The sequence below is a fragment of the Alnus glutinosa genome, chromosome 9, assembly GCF_958979055.1.
Source record: "Alnus glutinosa chromosome 9, dhAlnGlut1.1, whole genome shotgun sequence".
NCBI lineage: Eukaryota > Viridiplantae > Streptophyta > Magnoliopsida > Fagales > Betulaceae > Alnus > Alnus glutinosa.
In genome coordinates, this window is record NC_084894.1 from 24,635,503 (window position 1) to 24,658,611 (window position 23,109).

General features: G+C 36.2%; 4 protein-coding genes across 5 annotated transcripts in view; 1 reads left to right on the forward strand and 3 right to left on the reverse strand.

Moving 5' to 3' along the window:
* LOC133877263 (D-xylose-proton symporter-like 3, chloroplastic) overlaps nt 1–5,214 on the reverse strand; it is a 30,819-nt gene extending 25,605 nt beyond the window's left edge. Inside the window, exons 1-14 of one of the 2 annotated variants that reach the window (XM_062315503.1) lie at nt 4,915–5,187; nt 4,726–4,826; nt 4,220–4,298; nt 4,009–4,068; nt 3,840–3,906; nt 3,635–3,759; nt 3,433–3,534; nt 2,968–3,345; nt 2,801–2,848; nt 2,635–2,697; nt 2,439–2,519; nt 2,234–2,332; nt 1,808–1,945; nt 1,324–1,698 (exon numbers count right to left, since the gene is read on the reverse strand). In XM_062315503.1, coding sequence (XP_062171487.1) covers nt 1,564–1,698; nt 1,808–1,945; nt 2,234–2,332; nt 2,439–2,519; nt 2,635–2,697; nt 2,801–2,848; nt 2,968–3,345; nt 3,433–3,534; nt 3,635–3,759; nt 3,840–3,906; nt 4,009–4,068; nt 4,220–4,298; nt 4,726–4,826; nt 4,915–5,121 — 1,683 coding nt within the window. In that variant the 5' untranslated portion in view covers nt 5,122–5,187 and the 3' untranslated portion in view covers nt 1,324–1,563. Of the gene's footprint in view, nt 1–1,323; nt 1,699–1,807; nt 1,946–2,233; nt 2,333–2,438; nt 2,520–2,634; nt 2,698–2,800; nt 2,849–2,967; nt 3,346–3,432; nt 3,535–3,634; nt 3,760–3,839; nt 3,907–4,008; nt 4,069–4,219; nt 4,299–4,725; nt 4,827–4,914 lie in introns of those variants that run through there. The other variant, XM_062315504.1, reaches the window with a different exon arrangement.
* Nucleotides 5,215–8,383: 3,169 nt separating this feature from the next.
* LOC133877264 (D-xylose-proton symporter-like 3, chloroplastic) lies at nt 8,384–12,198 on the reverse strand. The gene is made up of 14 exons (XM_062315505.1): nt 11,915–12,198; nt 11,732–11,832; nt 11,230–11,308; nt 11,019–11,078; nt 10,850–10,916; nt 10,645–10,769; nt 10,442–10,543; nt 9,983–10,360; nt 9,816–9,863; nt 9,650–9,712; nt 9,454–9,534; nt 9,249–9,347; nt 8,831–8,968; nt 8,384–8,721 (listed from the first exon to the last, which is right to left on the reverse strand). The coding sequence occupies exons 1-14, from the start codon at nt 12,116–12,118 to the stop codon at nt 8,587–8,589; spliced, it is 1,680 nt and encodes a 559-aa protein (XP_062171489.1). The 5' UTR covers nt 12,119–12,198; the 3' UTR covers nt 8,384–8,586.
* A 2,822-nt stretch (nt 12,199–15,020) lies between these two features.
* On the forward strand, nt 15,021–15,850 carry LOC133878142 (uncharacterized). The gene has a single exon (XM_062316651.1). It carries the CDS (start codon nt 15,197–15,199, stop codon nt 15,554–15,556), a length of 360 nt encoding a protein of 119 aa, XP_062172635.1. The 5' UTR covers nt 15,021–15,196; the 3' UTR covers nt 15,557–15,850.
* A 929-nt stretch (nt 15,851–16,779) lies between these two features.
* Nucleotides 16,780–22,628, reverse strand: LOC133878104 (transcription initiation factor IIA large subunit-like). Its single transcript, XM_062316603.1, has 11 exons — nt 22,257–22,628; nt 21,781–21,948; nt 21,500–21,667; nt 21,205–21,256; nt 21,073–21,131; nt 20,766–20,891; nt 18,961–19,113; nt 17,706–17,769; nt 17,426–17,586; nt 17,239–17,322; nt 16,780–17,138 (listed from the first exon to the last, which is right to left on the reverse strand). Exons 1-11 carry the CDS (start codon nt 22,377–22,379, stop codon nt 17,115–17,117), a joined length of 1,182 nt encoding a protein of 393 aa, XP_062172587.1. The 5' UTR covers nt 22,380–22,628; the 3' UTR covers nt 16,780–17,114.
* Between the last annotated feature and the right edge of the window lie 481 nt (nt 22,629–23,109).

Here is a 23,109-nt window from a genome sequence, read left to right on the forward strand (position 1 = left end):
GGGTGACACGTTTTTTAGTCGGGTTTGTCGGGTCATGTTCGGGTTACTCGATTATTAATCGGGTCGTGTTCGGGTCACGTGTCACAACCCGATTAATAATCGGGTTCGGGTTGACACGTTTGTATAATCGGGTCAGTCGGGTTGACCCGAACCCGAATTGCCAACCCTAGTTCCGATGCTTTTCTCTTTTCGTTGGAAGAGAGAGGCATGAGAAGCTTCAGGAAGAGGGAGGACTTTTTACGGTCACAGTCAATAACATCACAGTCACTCAAGAAAATGTCCAGGTTCATTGTATTCCCTGTGATGGAATCAGATAAGGTTCATTGTATTGTACTCCTTATTAGAAGAAGACTGTAGAAGAATGTAGAAGCTTGCAGGTCCACATGATGGGTGTCCAAGCGTGCATCATGACTCCTGATGGAATTAGAGAATCCAAATGCATGACTGGGAGCGCCTGTTGGCAATTCATGAATTTTTAAAAAAAAAATAAAAAATAAAAAATAAAAAAGAAGAAGAAGAAAAGAAAGAAAGAAAGAAAGAAAACAAGGGTTATGCGTGGGAAAGACTAGCTGGAGCTTCTGGAAGGTTAACGGGAGCAATTATTGGGCTGCAATTTATTTGGGCTTTTTTTGTGAATAGCATGACTGATGGGTCTCTTCTTTGTAAGCACACCTTGCAGGTGTTTTTAAGGGGAAGGGAATGCAAGGGGTATTAGTTAGGGGTATGTAAGGGATATTAGAAAAATAAGTTGTAACGGTAGAATATACATTTTAGAATATGCTTTGTGTTAAGAATCTATAAAAGAGAATCATGGCTATAGGAAGAAAGCATGAAAAAAGAATAGAGTATCGAGTAAAATAGTTTCAGGAGAGTTAGGGCCTCTCAAAGAACCCGTAATTTGTAAGAGAGTTTTGACCTCTCGAAGTGTCAATTGGAGAGATAGACCTCTCAAAGTGCATTTATCATTTCAATTCTTGTTTATCTAGTATTTTCTATGTTTTTATTCGTTAAATCCCTTTTCATGTAAGAAAAGTCCATTACAGAAGCAGGTTATTGGAGAGAAATTCAGAGAGAGAGTTTTGACCTCTCGAAGTGCCAATTGGAGAGATAGACCTCTCAAAGTGCATTTATCATTTCAATTCTTGTTTATCTAGTATTTTCTATGTTTTTATTCGTTAAATCCCTTTTCATGTAAGAAAAGTCCATTACAGAAGCAGGTTATTGGAGAGAAATTCAGAGGGTGTCGTTTTTGTGTGTGTGTGTGTGTGTGGGTAGTTTCAGAAGGGCTTGACTAGTTGAGATCCCACCAAGATTCTAATCCAATTAACGGAAAGCCCAATAGTATTCTAGCTGAAAAGCCATTACCTGAAGTTGCAACTTATATCTTGATGAGCTTCATTAATGTACAACAACAAGATTGCTTTCATGAAATGGTAAGACAGATAGGTTGATGAAGTTTCAACCAGATGATCTTCCAATGCTATGCCAGGATACAAGTGTACAGACTAACCAAAATCTTGGCGTATTGGAAGCTCAACTAATCATTTCGACAGATACGAGCTTTCACTTAGAAATTTTGGACTCGATCTCTTCCAAGCTCAAACCTTTGGTCTCTGGGACAACGAGCAATACAAACAAAAGTGACAACAAAGCAATAGCCCCAAAAAGAAGGAAGAGGTTTTCCGCTCCTAGAATCTCCTGCAATATTTAGTAGTACTCCATATTCAATCAATCACCGGAGAATGAAAACTATGAACCATTAGATACCAGCTTTGAAAGAAATGGATTGATAAAAGCAAATCAATACCTTCAATGGTAAGAAAGCAAAGGTCACAATGGCATTTGAACCAAAGTTAGTAAGAACTGCAAGACTGATCCCTCGCCCTCTTGTCCGAAGTGGGAATATCTCCGACACCATAAGCCAACTGATCGGCCCAAATGATATCTGAAAGACCATTCAAAGGACAGAAATCTAATAATGAATCAAAATTCCCATCAACCGTGTCAGGAGGAAAAACTTGTCACTACTCATCAGATATTAACTGCTTTCCCATTCATTTTTCTTTCTTTTTTTCCAGAAAGTTCTAAAAATCAAGGTAGCTCTCTAGAGTATAATTTTCTATGGATGTTAAAAAAATAAATGATATTCAGCCATCTTTTGACACGATAGAAGTGCTCCTCATCGTTACAGTCGAAAGAAATAGTTCCAATCTTTAAAAGAGAGAATGATTACCTGGTAGCAACCAACATAGAGAAGAAGACCAGCTACAGCAACAAAAGGAAACCCTCCAAGAAACTTATAATAAGCAGAAAGCAGAAATAAAGAAATAGCCTGTGGTAATTTAGAGAAAAGCATAGTTCAGCTTTCATCATGTTTTTTTAAATGAACATTAAATAATGCATGATACGTAGTAGATTGATAGTCATATGATGTATACCATGCCGCTGACACCTCCAATTAGCAGGGGTCTTCTCCCAAGATTATCTACTTTCAGGATAGCTATCCATGTCATCAGTAACTGAAGGAGGAAAACAAACACAAATGAATCATTATTAGCATTACCAGAAGATATAAAGGCGGGGAGACACTTTCCCCTATGTTCAAAGACATCATGAGAAGATTATTAAACATACTTTGAACACACCAATTACAACTGAAACTCGGGTAGCATCAGAGGCAGCGGAGAACCCAGCAGTCTTGAATATCAGAATCACAAAGAATATCATTTAAGTTAGGCAAACTGAGATAAAGGAATAGCATTTTATCCAAAGAACAGATTAGAGTTCAACCATCACTTACCTGAAGTATTGGACCTGCATAATATAGAACACTTGGTTGCCCAGTTATCTGTCACAGTCAGGTGGTAAATTGGCTTACCAACAAGAAAAACTCCACATTTCTTCATTACATGCTTGTTTGAACTTGACTTTAAAGAGAAATTCATAGCAGCAAAAAGGAAGAAATACCTGTTGAAAAAGGACCAAACCTCCACCAATTAGAAAGGCTTTCAAACTTGGGCCTTGAAAGACCTCCAAGAAACTGCCCTCAGATTCCTGATCCGCATATGCATATTTCAATGAGACAAAGGTGTCTTCTATTTGCCTCTCAGACAATTTGTCACCAGGACGACGGCCCCTTAGTTTGCTCAGGGCAACAATGGCTTTCTCTTTGTAATCTTGTACAGAGCCTTTACCTTGTACAGCCCTAAGAAGTAACCAGCGGGGAGATGGTGGAAGACTCCACATGCCTAGTCCCATAATTAAAGCAATTGGTGCACTAACTCCAAACATGTAACGCCACCCACCCACTACATCAATCTGAAAGCTTCCAACAAAATAACCCAACTGCAGAAAATTTCATTTCCAAGCTCAGTTTATTTTTATTTCAGACAAGAAAGTGAACATAGAGAATAATATAAGAGTAAACAATACCAGAATCCCCAGAACTATGAAGAGTTCCTTCAAAGATACTAGAGTTCCACGAATCTGAGATGGGCAAGTTTCTGCGATATAGAGAGGAGCCCCATGCATGGCCTGCCGAATTAACTCACTTATAAGAAGGTTAGAACATGACTAGGTACTAATAGCAGCTAAGACTGCAGAAAAGAAGAGGGGGTGTTTCAAAGAAGCCCACCAAACCAATACCGAGGCCATAGAGCAGCCTTCCTGCTAAAAGGACACCAAGGCCAGGAGCATAGGCCGTGATCAGACCACCAAGAGCATATAGCACAGCTGCTATGATAAGCTCTCGCCTCCTCCCTTTGTGAGAAAACCCATTATATTGGAAAGAAAATCATAAAAAAGCTCCAAACTTCAGGAAAGAGTAAATAAGGACATACCAAGGAAGTCTGCAATTGGGTAGACAAGAAGAGAACCAAAAAGAGCTCCATAAAGAGAACCACTGACCTGTATTCAAGTCAATATTAAAAGAATGGATTGAACATAAAACAAACTGCAAGTGTCCCAAAAAATGGCAGAAGAAATGTAACTCTGATACTCCAACCATACCACAAGTCCAAGCTGAACAGCCGAAAAGTTGAACCAAGTTGTTCCACTGAGCTCAGGTGACTAACAATCATCATTGTAACAACAAAAAATGTATATGCTTAAATGGGCTGTATAAGACACCTAAATGGATCGGTGGTTATCAAAACAACGAGAAAGATTACTAAAAGCAAATTAAATATATAACAAAGAAGTCAATAAACAAAATATGCACCTGCAATGAGATGGTAGCACCAGAGGTGGCACCGATGTCATACCCAAATAACAAACCTCCCAAGGCTGGGAACAAAAACCTAAAAATTGCAGGAACAAAGTTAAATTTAGGCAATGATTTGTTTATCTTTTCAGAGAAACATATTCGTACTAAAACCTCAGTCACGCATTATTTCTTGATCCACTTTACTCTCTTCTATAATTTTTTAAGTACTACTCTTGCTTTCAAACCAAAACTAAAACAGAGTAATTCAATATGGTAATCAAGGTTGAAGGTCCAATTTTGCGATTGCATTCATACATCCTGAAATTCATAGCTTGAAGTAAACAATAACAAATAAATGATACTGTTATCACATGTGATGCAAGAGCTAACTAATTTAGGATTTTAGATACCCATCAAATTCATCCAAAATACAGAATACCCATTATAAAAATAAATAAATAAATAAATAATAAAAACATGAAAAACACACATGAAATGAAGAGAAAGTGGTAGAGACGCACGGCAGAATCACAGAAGACCAAGCAAAATGCTCCTGATACGTTGCGTCAGAGGCAAGCGTGTCATCCTCTTCCCCAGAAGCATACTCTTTCTGTACTCCCACCTGCCCACCAAACACAAAAACTATCACCCAACAAATCATAGAAGCAAAAAAAAAAAAAAAAACAAAATGGGAGATTTTGGGTCCTCACATGGAATCGGGGTCGACGGCCAGAAAGCAAAGGTAATTTTGAGAACATGGGAAATTTGGCCTTGAAATGGGTGTTACAAGTTGAACATGATTGTGTGCTAATTTGGGTGTAAGAGATGAGTGCTTGTAATGGCTTTGTTCGGCGAGTTGGGTGTGACTGTGAGAGCCTGAGGTTGAACAGAGGTTGAACAGAGGCACTGCAAGCCATAGACGGCAGTGTCAGTCAGTGTGACCGGAGTGGATGATCAAGGTGTAACGGGTTCAGGCTCCCGCTTTATCTTATTCTTTTCATTTGTGGTCCGATTTTGATACTTTCGAGTGAGTTTTGACTTTTTGATTTTTTTGGCACCGACGATGGCTTCTCATAACCATCTCCGATCTTCGTATAATCATGTTTTAAATTACCATTAAATTTATGAGTTTTATAAATTTAAAAATAAAAGATGAATTTATATCGGATTTTGGCAGATGATTGGCCATCGTATGCTCTCATGGGTGATGAATTTTTTTTTTTTTTTTTTTTTTTTACAATATTCGTTCTTATTGAGAACTCCATAGCAGAAGCTGGTATCATGACATAGTGACAACATATTCTCTAATTACAATATCATAGATTTGATAATGAATTTCTTTCATCTAGATTTTGATCATAATATAGGTGACAACTTCTTGAGTCTCAAGCTAAACAGTAAACTATCATATTTGTCTTTTGCTAACCTAAAAGAGTGCGGTCCAAATTTTATATACCTTTCACTAAGGGTGTGTTTAAAAATGCGATTTCGTAGACAATAAGTGTGATTTTAAATCAAATCGCAAAATATAATTCGTTTAGGAACTGCGTTTTTAAAAATTGCGATTTGAAAACGCAGAAAATCTGCTTTTTCAAATCGCATGTAAGATGATGCTTTTTTTAAAAACGTTAAATTTTAAAGGCTAATTTACGATTTTAAATGGTAAACTGCCTTTTTTGCCAAACGCTTAACTGCATTTTTAAAAATTAATTTTTTCAAATCGTACATTTTAAAATCGTGATTTTAAATCGTACTTTTTGAATTCGCAAACCCAAACGAATCCTAAGTGCCCATATCGACTTGCATTGGGCGTTTCTGTTTCACAGTCTCGCATAATTTGCAACGCATCTCTTTTTAGATAAATATGGCCGCTCACGATTTAATTCAAGAAGCTGTAGTCCATAAAAAATAAATAAATAAATAAAGTCCAATTCTTTACTATAAAGATTATGCTTGAAGTGCCGCCATGGGTGATGATGTTATGACAAGGTACAGAGTAAATATTCTCTTAATTTAGAAAGTAGAAAAAAGTTGCATTTTATGTCGTTTAATCAATTTTATTGAAACGTATTTGGACCATAAAATTGGAAAGGTACAGCTCACTTGTTTTGGAAGTAAAGAATCAATGCTAAGAAAAAGGGAAATGCTTGGACATTATAAATCGGGTGATAATTACATATTTCATAAAAAGTAAAGTTATATATTATATTTATTATATAATGTTAATATAATAGTTTGAGATAATTGTATTGTTGGTCCCTGTAGTATGTCATAATTATTTTTCATTCCCTATGGTTTAAAAGGTTCATGGGAGGTCCTTGTGGTTAGCAATAATTATAAATCGATCCCTACCGTCAAATTCCGTTAAAAATTTTAACAAATTCCGTCAAATGCCATGGCAGCGCCACGTGTCGCCAATAATATGGCGACACGTGTCCATCTTAATAAATATTATAAATTTATTAAAAAATAAATAAATAAACTTTTTTTTAAAAAAAAAAAAAAGAAAAGAAAAAGGGGAAGCAAAGAGGTGGCCCAGCCACCCCTTGGCTTCAATTTTTTGTTTTTTTCTGTTTTTTTTTTTGTTTTGTTTTTTAAAAAAATAAGTTTATTTATTTATTTTTAAAATATATATATATTATTTTATTAAGATGGACACGTGTCGCCATCTTATTGGCGACACGTGGCGCTGACGTGGCATTTGACGGAATCTGTTAAAATTTTTAACGAAATTTGGCTCCAGGGATCGATTTGTAATTATTACTAACCACAAGGACCTCTCATGAACTTTTTAAACCATAGGGAATGAAAAATAATTATGACATACCACAAGGACCAACGGTGCAATTACTAATTCCTTAAAAGAAAGACTTATTCAAAGTTAATGGGACTTCCATATTAACATTGTATGATAGTTATAAAATAAATAATTTTTAGTATTACTCTTTATAAAAATGTGTGCCTATTGCTAGAGATGGACTTAGGGAGGCCAGCATAGACTAATGTTGAGTATCAGTTAAATCCATGACAATAGGGGCATTTTTGTCCACCAAAACGCAACACTCGGTTAAGTCAGTTAATTAACCAACTTTATACCGATGATAACAATTTTCGACTATTTTAGTTAAGTTGGTTACATGTATTTCGGTTAATCAGTTAACCATGAGTTTTTATATCGAGCCAAGACTTTTTTTATGGGCGGCCAAAATGGTTTTTTTTTTTTTCGCTAAACAAGTGTTTTAAGGTTCAAAACAACATCGTTTCATTTCAAATTGATTGAATAAAACATAGCTCAGTTGAATCGGTTCGATTAACCACTTAAAAAAATCTATATTCCCTACTGAACCAAACCAACGTTGAAACCTTAGTTTTATTCCACCTATTGGCCACTAGAAGTCGGTAACAATTCGGGGGCGGTCGGGTATTCTGCCTACTCGTAGGGTCATGGTCTCTCCCCTCTTAAGAAAAGTTCTATATAAATATGTTTTAATATTTATTTTTGGGCCAAAAAAAAATTAATTTGGATCCTGACCATTAAAAGCAATCCAAAATTAAGCTTGTAAGAATACACTTCCAAAATTTAAGATTTTTGAAGTGGGGGTGAAAATGCAAATGCAAATGCAGATGCAGTTATTAGCAATATCCACATCTACAACATGCGGCTATCACTTTTAGATATTCACATCTACATCTACATTATGTGATTACTATATGCATCTTCATAGTTATTACGGTTATTAAATGCAGTTATTATCCGTTATCCGCATATAAGGTAATGAGGGTTTTAGATTACTATCTAAATCTATATGTAATATTAAATAATACAGTTATTACTATATTCAAGTTTAAATAAATTATGGTTAAATACCTTATTAGTACCTGAGTTTTAGACTTTTTTTTTTAATTTAATAACTAAGTTCTAAGTAGCCCACATATATATAGAGAGAGAGAGAGAGAGAGGAGAAGAGATGGCAAAGGGGATGGCAAAGGAGGAAGAAAGGAGGGAAAAAAGGGAGAAGCAGGTTATTTGAGAGAGTTTCAGAAGGGCATTATTATTATTATCATTTTTTTTTTTTTTTTTGTGGGTAGTTTCAGAAGGGCTTGACTTGACTTGTTGAGATCCCACCAAGATTCTAATCCAGTTAACGAAAGCCCAGTAGTATTCTAGCTGAAAAGCCATTACCTGTAGTTGCAACTTATATCTTGATGAGCTTCATTAATGTACAATAACAAGATTGCTTTCATGAAATGGTAAGACATATAGGTTGATGAAGTTTCAAAGAGATGATCTTCCAATGCTATGCCAGGATACAAGTGTACAGAGTAACCAAAATTCTTGGCGAATTGAAAGCTCAACTAATCATTTCGACAGATACGAGCTTTCACTTTGAAATTTTGGACTCAATCTCTTCCAAGCTCAAACCTTTGGTCTCTGGGACAACGAGCAATACAAACAGAAGTGCCAACAAAGCAATAGCCCCAAAAAGAAGGAAGAGGTTTTCCGCTCCTAGAATCTCCTGCAATATTTAGCAGTACTCCATATTCAATCAATCACAGGAGAATGAAAACTATGAACCATTAGATACCAGCTTTGAAAGAAATGGATTGATAAAAGCAAATCAATACCTTCAATGGTAAGAAAGCAAAGGTCACAATCGCATTTGAACCAAAGTTAGTAAGAGCTGCAAGACTAATCCCTCGCCCTCTTGTCCGAAGTGGGAATATCTCCGACACCATAAGCCAACTGATCGGCCCAAATGATATCTGAAAGACCATTCAAAGAACAGAAATCTAATAATGAATCAAAATTCCCATCAACCGTGTCAGGAAGAAAAACTTGTCACTACTCATCAGATATTAACTGCTTTCCCATTCATTTTTCTTTCTTTTTTTTCCAGAAAGTTCTAAAAATCTTGGAGCTCTCTAAAGTATAATTTTCTATGGATGTTAGAAAATAAATGAAATTCAGCCATCTTTTGACACGATAGAAGTGCTCCTCATTGTTATATTCGAAAGAAATAGTTCCAAAAGAGAGAATGATTACCTGGTAGCAACCAACATAGAGAAGAAGAGCAGCTACAGCAACAAAAGGGAACCCTCCAAGAAACTTATAATAAGCAGAAAGCAGAAATAAAGAAATAGCCTGTGGTAATTTAGAGAAAACCATAGTTTAGCTTTCATCATGTTTTTTTAAATGAACATTAAATAATGCATGATACGTAGTAGATTGATAGTCATATGATGTATACCATGCCGCTGACACCTCCAATTAGCAGGGGTCTTCTCCCAAGACTATCTACTTTTAGGATAGCTATCCATGTCATCAGGAACTGAAGGAGGAAAACAATCACAAATGAATCATTATTAGCATTACCAGAAGATATAAAGGCGGGGAGACACTTTCCCCTATGTTCAAAGACATCATGAGAAGATTATTAAACATACTTTGAACACACCAATTACAACTGAAACTCGGGTAGCATCAGAGGCAGCGGAGAATCCAGCAGTCTTGAATATCAGAATCACAAAGAATATCATTTAAGCTAGGCAAACTGAGATAAAGGAATAGCATTTTATCCAAATAACAGATTTGAGTTCAACCATCACGTACCTGAAGTATTGGACCTGCATAATATAGAACACTTGGTTGCCCAGTTATCTGTCACAATCAGGTGGTAAACTGGCTGACCAACAAGAAAAACTCCACATTTCTTCATTACATGCTTGTTTGAACTTGATTTTAAAGAGAAATTCATACCAGCAAAAAGGAAGAAATACCTGTTGAAAAAGGACCAAACCTCCACCAATTAGGAAGGCTTTCAAACTTGGGCCTTGAAAGACCTCCAAGAAACTGCCCTCAGATTCCTGATCCGCATATGCATGTTTCAATGAGACAAAGGTGTCTTCTATTTTCCTCTCAGACAATTTGTCACCAGGACGACGGCCCCTTAGTTTGCTCAGGGCAACAATGGCTTTCTCTTTGTAATCTTGTACAGAGCCTTTACCTTGTACGGCCCTAAGAAGTAACCAGCGTGGAGATGGTGGAAGACTCCACATGCCTAGTCCCATAATTAAAGCAATTGGTGCACTAACTCCAAACATGTAACGCCACCCACCAACTGCACCAATCTGAAAGCTTCCAACAAAATAACCCAACTGCAGAAAATTTCATTTCCAAGCTCAGTTTATTTCAGACAAGAAAGTGAACATAGAGAATAATATAAGAGTAAACAATACCAGAATCCCCAGAACTATGAAGAGTTCCTTCAAAGATACTAGAGTTCCACGAATCTGAGATGGGCCAGTTTCTGCGATATAGAGAGGAGCCCCATGCATGGCCTGCCAAATTAACTCACTTATAAGAAGGTTAGAGTATGACTAGGTACATAATAGCAGCTAAGACTGCAGAAAAGAAGAGGGGGAGTTTCAAAGAAGCCCACCAAACCAATACCGAGGCCATAGAGCAGCCTTCCTACTAAAAGGACACCAAGGCCCGGAGCATAGGCAGTGAACAGACCACCAAGTGCATATAGCGCAGCTCCTATGATAAGTTCTCGCCTCCTCCCTTTGTGAGAAAACCCATTATATTGGAAAGAAAATCATAAAAAAGCTCCAAACTTCAGGAAAGAGTAAATAAGGTCATACCAAGGAAGTCTGCAATAGGGTAGACAAGAAGAGAACCAAAAAGAGCTCCATAAAGAGAACCACTGACCTGTATTCAAGTCAATATTAAAAGAATGGATTGAACATAAAACAAACTGCAAGTGTCCCAAAAAATGGCAGAAGAAATGTAACTCTGATACTCCAACCATACCACAAGTCCAAGCTGAACGGCCGAAATGTTGAACCAAGTTGTTCCACTGAGCTCAGGTGACTAACAATCATCATTGTAACAACAAAAAATGTATATGCTTAAATGGGCTGTATAAGACACCTAAATGGATCGTTGGTTATCAAAACAATGAGAAAGATTACTAAAAGCAAATTAAATATATAACAAAGAAGTCAATAAACAAAATATGCACCTTCAATGAGAGGGTAGCACTAGAGGTGGCACCGATGTCATACCCAAATAACAAACCTCCCAAGGCTGGGAAAAGAAACCTAAAATTTGCAGGAACAGAGTTAAATTTAGGAAATGATTTGTTTATCTTTTCAGAGAAACATATTCGTACTAAAACCTCAGTCACGTATTATTTCTTGATTCACCCTACTCTCTTCTATAATTTTTTAAGTACTACTCTTGCTTTCAAACCAAAACTAAAACAGAGTAATTCAATATGGTAATCAAGGTTGAAGGTCTAATTTTGCGATTGCATTCATACATCCTGAAAATCATAGCTTGAAGTAAACAATAACAAATAAATGATACTGTTATCACATGTGATGCAAGAGCTAACCATTTTAGGATTTTAGATACCCATCAAATTCATCCAAAATACAGAATTAATGCCCATTATTATAAAAAAATAATAATAATAAATAAATAAACACACATGAATTGAAGAGAAAGTGGTAGAGACGCACGGCATAATCACAGAAGACCAAGCAAAATTCTCCTGAGACGTTGCGTCAGAGGCAACCGTGTCGTCCTCTTCCCCAGAAGCATGCTCTTTCTGTACTCCCACCTGCCCAACAAACACAAAAACTATCACCCAACAAATCATAGAAGCAAAAAACAAAACAAAATGGGAGATTTTGGGTCCTCACATGGAATCGGAGTCGACGGCCAGAAAGCAAAGGTAATTTGGCCTTGAAATGAGTGTTAGAAGTTGAACATGATTTTGTGCTAATTTGGGTGTAAGAGTTGAGTGCTTGTGATGGCTTTGGTCGGCGAGTTGGGCTTGACTGTGAGAGCTTGAGGTTGAAGAGAGGTAGAGTTGAGGCACCGCAAGCCATAGTAGGCAGTGTCATTTTGACCGGAGTGGATGATCAAGGTGTACGTAATGGGTTCATGGCTCCCGCTTTATTCTTTTGTGGTCCAATTTTGATACTCACTCAGTCACTCGTACTTCGAGTGAGTTTGACTTTTTGTTTTAAAGGGCACCGACGATGGCTTCTCATCACTACTCCAATGGGTAGTTTTCTTTTCTAAATCTAAGAAAAATATCAAAAAAAAAAATATTACATAAAATCATCCGCAGCAAATTTGTTACAGGTTCTTTTAAGTATCGGGAATGTTCTTTCCAATAGCATCGAAAATGCTATTGAGAAGCATCGTAGCATTTCTAATTATTATTATAATTATAAACTTGATTTCTCTTTTTTCACCTCTCCCCTTTCATCTCCTTATAATAATAAAATAATAAATAAAAAATAATATTTTAATGATTTAGAAAAAAATTCAGAGAAGTTATTGTACAATATTTTTAAATAAAGAAGTTAAAAATAAATTAAGTGTATGCTGCTGATGCTCTCATAACCATCTCCTATCTTCGTATATTCAAGTTTTAAATTACCATTAAATTTTTGAGTTTTATAAATTAAAATAGGGAAAAGTACACATAACCCTCTTAAACTATAACCTTATTGTCAATGTACCCCCTAAACTATCAATTGTGTCAATGTCCCCCCCTAAACTACCAAAAAATGTCAATATTCCTCCTAAGACCATCAAAAATACAAAAATGATCATAAATTTTTTTGAATAAGACAAAAATGTCCTTATAAATTCAAAAAAAAAAAAACTAAAACTAAAAAATTAAAAAAAAAAAATTATAAACGAAAAAAGAAGATTTTTTTTTTATTATTTTTTTTTTAAAAAAAAAAGTAAACGAAAAAATAACTGAAAATTATTATTATTTTTATAAAAAAAAAAAAAGAAAGAAAAAGAAAAACCAGTTTTTTTATTAAATTAAAAAAAAAAAAACAAAAAAGAAAAATTTTTTTAAAGAAAAAAAAACTGAAAATTAATAATTTTTTTTAAAAAAAAAAAAAAAAAAAAAAACAGTTTGTAATTTTTTTTTTTTGGAATAATTTTTTGTTATTTTATATTTTTTAATATTTTTTTTTTTAGTTTTTTTTTTTTTTAATAATTTTATGAATGACATTTCTGTCATTAGGGGGACATTGACATTTTTTGGTAGTTTAGAAGGGACATTGACAAAATTGGTAGTTTGAAAAATACATTGACAATGAGATAGTAATTTGATGGGAATATATCGGATTTTTTGGCAAATGATTGTCATCCCATGCTCTCATGGGTGATGATGTTATAGCATGCATTATGGTCCTTATGGACCTGCCATGGCTGGCCAAGGTACAGAGTAAATATTCTCTTAATTTAGAAAGTAGAAAAAGTTGCATTTTATGTCGATTAATCAAAAGTAATGCTATATATTATCCTTGTGTCCTTCTTTTGTTTTCCTAAAATTAATATGACTCTTAAAATTATCATTGGATTAAAATTCATTAGTGGTCTATTATAAATTTAATGATAATTTTAAGAGCCACATCAATTTTAAAAGCACAAAAAAAAATACAAGAGTGATATGTAACATTACTCTTAATCAATTTTTATTTAATTTGGACCATAAATTTGGAAAGGTACAGCTCACTTGTTTTGGAAGTAAATAATCATTGCTAAGAAAAAGGGAAATGCTTGGATATTACAAATTGATTGATAATTCATATTTCATAAAAAGTAATGCTATATATTATATTATATTTTATGTTTATTATATAATGTTGATATCGTAGTCTCAACTAATTTTTTAAAATAAAGACTTATTTAAAGGTTAATAGGACTATTACATCAGTATTGTATAATAGTTGTAAAATAAAAATGTAATTTCTAGTATTACTCTTTATAAAAATATGTGTCTATTACTAAAGATGGACTCAGAGGGGCTAGCATAGACTAATGTTGGGTATCGGTTAAATCGGTGACAATAAGGGCATTTTTATCCACCAAAACGTTACACTCGGTTAAGTCGGTTAATTAACCAACTTTATATCGACGATAACAATTTTCGACTATTTTAGTTAATTCGGTTACATGTCTGTCGCTAATCGATTAACCGTGAGTTTTTTATATCGGGCCAAGACTTTTTTTATGGGCCAAAATGGTTTTTTTTTTTTTTTTGTTAAACAAGTGCTCTATATTCAAAATGACGTCGTTTCATTTTAAATCGGTTGAATAAAACACAGCTCGTTTGAATCAGTTCGGTTAACCGCCTAAAAAAATATCTACCTCCTACCGAACCGAATCGATGCCAAAACCATAGTTTTATTCCGTCTACTGGTCACTTAAAGTCGGTGGCAATTCGGCGACGGTCGAGTATTTTGACTTCTCGTAGGGTCATGACTCATGATATCCCCCCTTTTATTTTTGGGCCAAAAAAATTTAAAATGGACCTGAGTCCCTGACCATTAAAAAGCAATCCAAAATGCTTTTAAGTATACACGCCCAAAAGTTAAGATTTGAAGTAGACACCACCCAAAAATTCAAGCCGTGTCACACTTCTCGAATCTCCTATATAACTAAGTTTGTTTTTCTTGTTTCCTCACCACACGTACGGAACCCGCCGACACTCACATGGATTTTGATTGGAGAATGAATAAGCCGTGATTCACCGAATTGCTTTCCAATATATACCACCGAATTGTTCTATAAGCTCTGGTTACACGACTGTCTTTGTCTTAGAAAATATAAACCCCTATAAAAACTATTGTCCATACAATTTGCGGAAACACAATGCCCTTGTAAAAATAAGCATATATATGACCGTTACTTTTTACCTACCATTCAAAATTGATTTTTTTTTTTTTTTTTTCCGTTTCTGACTTTTTAACCGACCCCTTTGTTTACGCTTACTCAAGAAGAAAAGGTCGTAATTTTCCACGCTCTCTTTTTAGCTTCTTATTCTTATCCCACCACATGCCTTTCTTCAACCCAAGCCAATCTGAGAGTGATTATATTCTTGTGGGTGCCGCCAGAGATCATACCAAAACTTGTGACAAGTTTCACATCATCTCCTAATCAACCGATCGATGGATCAGAAAGAAGCCAAAGCCAAAGTGGGGAAGGCCCCCACCAGGCTACAGAAGCACGCTCCGGCATCTCTTCAGCTTGATAAGATTGCCGTCGCTGCTGCTGCCACCACCGGCCCATTCTCTGCCTCCGGTGAAACTCCGAAGGCAATTCCTTTGCTATCGCCGCTCGTTCTATCCCCAGAACCATTTTCGGAGACGGTAGAAAAGAGATTGTTGGAGAGCGGCAATGGGGAGAAGAGAAGTCTGGACTCACCAGCTGGTGGGTGGAAACATCCGGCTGTGGCTGCCTTCACCGAGCCCCCAAACCTGCTTACTCGCCTTCAATCACAATGCGTGCTGGTGGACAATGTGCAGTGACATTTTGGTGCCGCAGCTGTATATTGAATGTTTCTTTCTGATCGAGTATTTTTTTTGTCATGGTAGGTTTTGTCAGTTTTGTTGCCGGTGTCTACAAATAGGGATCCTTTCCTCCCTATCCAGTATCCACCATCTTTCTGCTTGTTTTATTGCATTTTCTTGAAGACGGAATTCTTGTCATCATTGATTTCTGCAAATGTGTCAAATGATGTCAATATGTGATAGCTTGTACGTTTTTATTTCTCTCTTTAATGTATATCTCTTTCTAACAAAAACCCTTTCTTCTTTGTTTTTTGTCCTCTTCTTTTGGTCGCTTTCTATGACAAAACCAGTTACAGAGAACTTCAGAAATAAATAATCAAATACGTTTCTGACGAGTTTTTTTGTTTTTTCTTTGTAACTACGGAAAATATTTTTAACATGATCGAGATGCAAATGCTTTGGTGATGCATGTTTACACAGAAACTTTCTTCGAGGAGAAAAGATCCACATACATCTCCTATATATTTTTATATAAACAAGTTTTAAATTCACCATTAAATTTATGAGACCCAATGTAGGGAATTGAAAAATGAAATTGTAAGAAATATATAAGAGATATATTTATATCATTTCTCTTCCCCAAATAGCCTTGCACAAGAAACCAATCAAATAAAAATTAAGATCCTTCAGGCTGCTGTCATCTAAAACACAACTGTGGGCTCTAGAGAGCCCAGATCTAATTTTGATTTAAAAAAAAAAAAAAAAAAAAAAAATAGTCAATATTATGAACTGGGAAAATATACAGAGGACCACGGTGGAAGGGTCAGGGGGATGGGTTTGATATTCAAATTTGACGGTTCAATAATAGAAATAGAGTGACCTTACTCTTCACAGTTCACACTAGATTTTCACACATGAGAAGCTACTTGCCACGTTAGTCAATATGAACCTGGCATAAAATTTAGTGAAGAAAAGCGTTACACAAAAATAAAAGTAATGCTATATACTACACTCTACTCTACTCGGTTGACATTGAAGTATTCATAAGCCCTTAAATTAGCCCTCGTTATATATATATATATAAAATCTGATTGCCCCCCCCCCCGACACATCAGCACAATGGAACAAGGGTATAATATTTAGCATTACTCTATAAATAAATACAAATGGCCAAGTGAAACCTCTAGGTCTTCCCCCCTTTATACGTGACTTGGCTGCAAGCTGGGGGGTGTCAACAAAACTATAAATAAACAGACTGCAATTGGTAGATTAACCAAAATGGTCAAGTATACAGAGTTGATGGAACTACATATTCCATTAGAGAAATGGTAAAACTTCTGCAAATGCCTCAAGTGCCATCCATTTAAAGGCCGAAAAAGCTCATTTGCTTTATGTACAACAGGCCAACATCCATCCCATCCCAGTCTTAAAAAGTATCAAGCATCTCTCTCTTTCTTCAAGCTCTCAATTAATAATAATAATTAAGGAAAAATTACTAAACACCCAATGATCCCTCTGCATTTGCTCTGCAAGAGCAACTGCCAGAAAATGGCAGAATAGATACTCTCCAATAAAATCAGAAGTCGAATTCTCCTGTTGCCTGCAGAGCATTCCAATGAAAACTTTTGAGCTAGGGTCCAGTACAGGATAAAAACAGAAAGCACAATAGAATTCCCATCAATCATTAGAGGAAAACTAACCTTGTTAAAGAGAATGTCTTTATTGTTTATGTGCATAATGCCATCCTTCAGCGAGCATTTCCACCTGCTCTTGGTACGCGTCACCTACCCACCCAAATGTATTATAATAGTCAGAAAAGTAAATATAGTAGCCCAATATGTTTTACGTATCTATTATGCATGATCTCACACACGCACAGAGAGTTACCTTATCAAACTGAGCCAAAACCAAATGCTGTGTGTTTTGTTCCTCTACTTCGTCTACATCATCTAAATCATCATCATCATTCTCATTCAGTGGGGGCTCATCGTCATCATCCTCTGCAACATCATTTTGAACAACTACAGCAGGAGTACCTGCTGGTATGTCTGGGGAAAAAAAAAAAAAAGGCAGCTACAACTTTAGAGAGACAAACTTATGCCACACCAATTTTAACCATTTCAAACTTTTAATCATAATCTTTATCGCACATATTCACAAGTTTTACCATTAGGAGCTGGTGTGTTGGCTATGTTGTAGTCTTCATTGAAAACTCCTTGATAATTGTATATCTGTAGAATGGGAGGGGAGGGGAGAAAGAAAAGAGATCAAGCACCCAATATTTTTTCTTTCTTTCTTTTTTTCTTTTCTGTTTTTTTGATAGTAGCACCCAAGATACTTGGGAAAATTTAAACCATCCAATCAATCTGTCAAAGTTCCGGCCTACCCTTTTTTTTTCAATAATTAATCGAGACATCATTAAAAGCGTAAGGCACCCCATGTACACATGAAATATATAAGCGAAGCCACCTAGGTAGTAGGAGCAAAAAGAACAAAAAAATCATGATAACTAATCAAAAGCAACATAAGCAGCTGTCCAACGATATAATGTGTTGAAGAATAAATATACAAAGTTTCAGCCTACCTACACACTGAACTCTATCCATTTATCCCAACTTCTGAAAAACTGACTATAAATTTTTCAGCTGACAATGCTGAGAATATGCATTTTAGGCTGTCATCAATCAATTGGAAATTCTTATTCTATACATGATCAAATCCATGAAGCACTACACTCCCTGAGGTCCAATATGGAGCCAACTCCCTTTACAAGCAATCAAATATTATGGCACTTTGTAGCCCAATGATTCGTTTGTTGGCCAAGATAGAGGGAGAAAAAGCAATCTTTTTTTAATTGATAGGTTACACATGCAACCAGTGGATTCTAAACCTGTGACCTCACCTCCCTATTCTTAGAGGGAGAGGAGGTGCCATTTGAGCCAGAGTTTCATTGGCAAAAATAATCTTTCCCCTCCTTCCCAGCAACCAGTAAGATATGGATCAATGGCCTATTGATGAAACGCACAAATGCAACTTCCACATAAAAATGAACAGGTGACAACCCACCCACCCACATTTAGATAAAGAGCCCACATGACTGTGATCAATCAATCGATCCACTTTTAAAGCAAAAGAAACATGAAGGATTTCTAAGAATACGCAAGGCAGATAAGTCCTCAGTCAGATCACAAGATCGGCCTCTACAGGCAATTCAGTGAAAATGCCTCAAACATAAGGTTTTACTCATGATACCAAACATTAGGCTAGGATATCAGTAACTGATATCAAATGGAAGTATACTAGGGCGAAGTTGGTATGCATGCCAGATACATACATATCTATATACAAGGGAGGGAAAATAAAACAATAAAAGCAAAGTATTTGTTTGCATACTGTCTTACAAATTGCAGAACCATACTTACATTGGGAGTAGAGAGGACATCATCATAAGGATCAGGAATCGGTCCATCAAGTTGAGGAATCTTTGAACATGGCCTTGCCTCATGTGCCAGAGCCTCTTTATTTGCAGTGGTGAGTATTCCATGTCCACCCAGAGAAGTGCTGCCTCCGCTTACCTGAAAGGTTACAATTAAATGAATCTAATACTGCATGAAATCAATAAGAGAGCATGCCATACACCGGAAAATGAATTCTGAGATTACAAAAGTGATGCCATTATAGAAGGGTCCTCTTTTCTAACTAAAATCAAAATCCTATAAATACAGTCATGAAAAGTTATATATTACAACAATAAATGTCCTCACTTTCTGCAATATAAAGTGGAGAAAAAGGCTTATCTTAGATTGGACCCAATATTATCTAGCTATAAAAATTGAGGCCCCACCAAGTATATTTATTCAAGACCAATACAAAAAGTATATCTACAATTTCCTTTCCCTCAAAAACAATTTTTCAAAAGCTTTTTTTTTTTTTTTTGAGAAGTAAGAAACCAATCTAATTAAAAAAGCGTAAGGCGCCCCTTAGTTTTCAAAAGCTTAACTGATTCAATCCCTATGACTATCACAAAAGAAAACATTGAGATCCAACTAATTAGCCAAACACTAGAAAACATCATCAAGCTTGAATTGATTCCTTTTTTTCTTTCTTTCTTTTTTGATGAATAATAATTTATTAAAGAGAAGAGGCAATGCCCTCTTACACAAAAGGTATACAAGAAAAGCTACCACCCTAAAGGTGCCTAAAATCTATAAAGTTAACAAGATCTAAGATAAGCTCGAACTGTTTATAGGACAACAGAAAAAAAAAAAAAAAAAAAAAAGGCCAAAAAGTCCTGGATTATTTCAAGTTCCAACTAAATTAGCCAATCCCAGAATAACAGCTTAAAATAAAACCCAATAAAGCCTTTAGAAAGATCAACACCACCTTCAACCATGTCCTGCAAGGGGGATATCAACTTGTGCTTTGTAAGGCAAGCTTTGACTAGGCAGGAAACAGTTAGTAGGAAAGTCATCTGACAGACCACTGAATTATATACAACCTAGTGAAAACCACAACTAAACAGGTCATAGCTTTCCATCTTTCCATTCATTCTGATGGACCCTTCTCCCTAAGAATTGGACAAACCAAGTTCAACTATCCGGGAACAGTGGTATAGGAGAAGAGTTCCTATCCTTCCAGGAAATGGCATGGAAGCAATTGCAAGCAAATGCCTACTTTTTTTCCTTTTTTTTCAAGCCATGCAGCTGACACTAGTCATATCATAATACTTCAACTACCCTCTCCACTAACCCTATTTCTGATGATTTTACCTTACTTTCTCCAATTTGCAGTACCTCCACCTCATCTAACACCTAAGGTAAGTAGAATTCCAAACCACTTCAACTATTTGACTTCATTTAATCTGACATTGTCCTCAATATATGGACATTAATATTACATATTATGTCCAGCTCTGTACCCTTTTAAAGGATCCTTGGTCAACTCTAAACATACTAAAGAACTTCCAACCAATTATACGAAATTTCAACGTCAAAAATACAACAGAACCCCAATTTACCTTCTTAAACCAATCTCCCAGTCCAAGGAAGAGTCCACAAAGGTTCACACTATTAAATCACAATCCAAAATTCAGGTAAGCAAAAGCAAAGTCATCAAGAGAAATAAACCGTTTAAAATACTTAATTCAACCCAAATTTATCCAAAAGAAGAAAAGCATTCAAAATCTTATTCATCCAACAAATAAAAAAAAAAAAAGGAGAGGACAAACCTCAATCTCAAACACCTCGAAGGCAGCATCCCCAGCTCCATCTTGCTGAGGTATGAATCCACCAGGGTGATATTGTGAAGCAAAATCTTCACGTTTTCGCTTCCCAGCATTCAGCGTGAAGAAGTCCTGAATTTTTCTCGAACAATAAGACAACACATAAAATATGGTACTAGCATTATGTTGTACATCCTATACAAAAAGAGATTCAAAGAACACATTCCAAAAAGGAGGTTTATACACCTTAGTAATCCAGAACTCTTTAACTATGACTTTTTCTTCTGCAATATGAAGTAACAACAGGGATTACCTGTGTCGTGGGCTGATGAGGGGTTCCTCTGTCCAACTCATCCCGCCCTTCCACATAAGCTACACAAGTACAACACTAAGGATTAATAAATAATAGACAAACACCTATGAGATTATTTTATAACAAACTTACCAACATTAACATCAAGTGGGGGCCTTTGGCTCATCCAAGTAGAAGGAGGTTGCTGCAACAAGAATAAAGAGGATTATTATAAGCTACCTTTTAAAACCACCAAATAGAACTATAACCTATTTAGCATCCTTAGGCAACTTACAAACCAGCTAAGGATACTAGTCCCCCACTACACTAATGCCAGTTTATAAATGAAAACAGCTATAGACACTTCTACTATGAATTAATTATTAAGCATTAAGGCTTTCACAATTGAAACTAACAAACAAAATGGTGCCAGTAATGTAATGTTTACCATGAAGGGGCTAGGTCTTCCAGCTTTCGCCTCATTATTGTTGCCGCCCCCACCACCACTAGTATCACTTCCAGGAGTGGGATAGTCACTAGGTCCAGTAGGAATGTTATACATCGAGCTGTCTGCAGTTCCCGGTAAGGGTGTTTGAATGGGAGTCTGTAAAGGCGTCTACATTTCAAAGTAAACCACATTAACTCTCCACTAATTGAACTCATAACTTACTATAAAATTTGAAAACTAGACAGAGATAGTTTCAGTGAAAGAAAAAAGCACAAACTCACTGGAGGAAAGAGCATCTCAGCAGTGGGAGTTTCATACTCCTCGGTCCCTTCGTACGGCACATTAAGATCGTGAACGGGGACAGAACCCCCAGGTGTGGGCTTGGGACCGCCAGTTCGCTCTATCGGACCAATTACTACACCAGCTTGAATCATTTTCGCCTCCCATGTCTACAAATTTCCCATAACAAATCAGCTAAACCCAACTCAAGCACCAAATATATAAGCTAACAGAAAGCTCAAAATAGCTTCCCAAAAGGACAATTTAACCCTATGTATAGGGAAAATCTCAAAACCCTAGAAATGACCAGATCGAACCCACATCAATTTGCTCAAACCCCCCACCGATCCCTTAAAAAATGAAGAACTAATCACTCCATATAAAAAATTCCCTGTAATATAACCCTAATAGCACCGAAAACGAAAAAAAAATGAATACAAAATTATTATTGAAAAAAAAAAAAAAAACTGATAATTACTCCTTGAAGCTCCTTGAGAACATCCTCTCCTGGTCCTCCGTTGTTGACGAACTCTTCGCGGACCTTGTTGATGACGTCCTCGATGACCTGAATGTAGACGGTGCTCGTCGTCGAAGCCGCCATTTCCGAATCTCCCAAAGCTCCGATTCTCCGAACTACCGAATCGGTGATTTTCTCGGGAAAAACTCGGAGAGAAACTTCAGCACCAAAGATCCGAACGAAGCATGGAAATCAAATTCTAGGTTTTGTGGATTTGAGAGAGGCGTAGGATTTGCGCGGTGTCTGAGAGTGAGCGAGATGGGGAGAGAGAAAGAGAACGGCGAGCGAGAGAGAGAGAGAGAGAGAGGCGGACGAGAAAAGCAGAATAAAGGGTGGAATATAAATAGGTTTGCATCCGATTATATTTGTGGGTTCCACGTGGCGAGATCTGCACGATCCTGATCTCTTTTTCCTCCTTCGCTCTCGTTTGGGAAAGTCTTTTCGGGGGGCGTAAGCGGCGTGTACAACGTTCGATTTGTTGGGACAGACAGGACGGAGGCAGATCCGTCACCGCCCAATGGGTTGTGGGCCCTACGTTTCCGTCCACGGTCTGGCCCTCCTATCCTATCAGTTGCCAATTTGCCATGCAATTTGCTTTCGGTTATTTTGAGAATTCAATGCTATTTATCTATTAAAAACAAAAACAAAAAGAGAATTCAATGCTAATTTTGTTAAAATCATTGTTTTCTATTTTTTCTTCTCAATATAAAAAAATTAGCAAACACTTTAAAACATCAAAATATCTTTTTAAACCAAAAAAAAAAAACTCTTAATACACATTCACAAACAAAACTAACATATTCTTTTTTTGTCG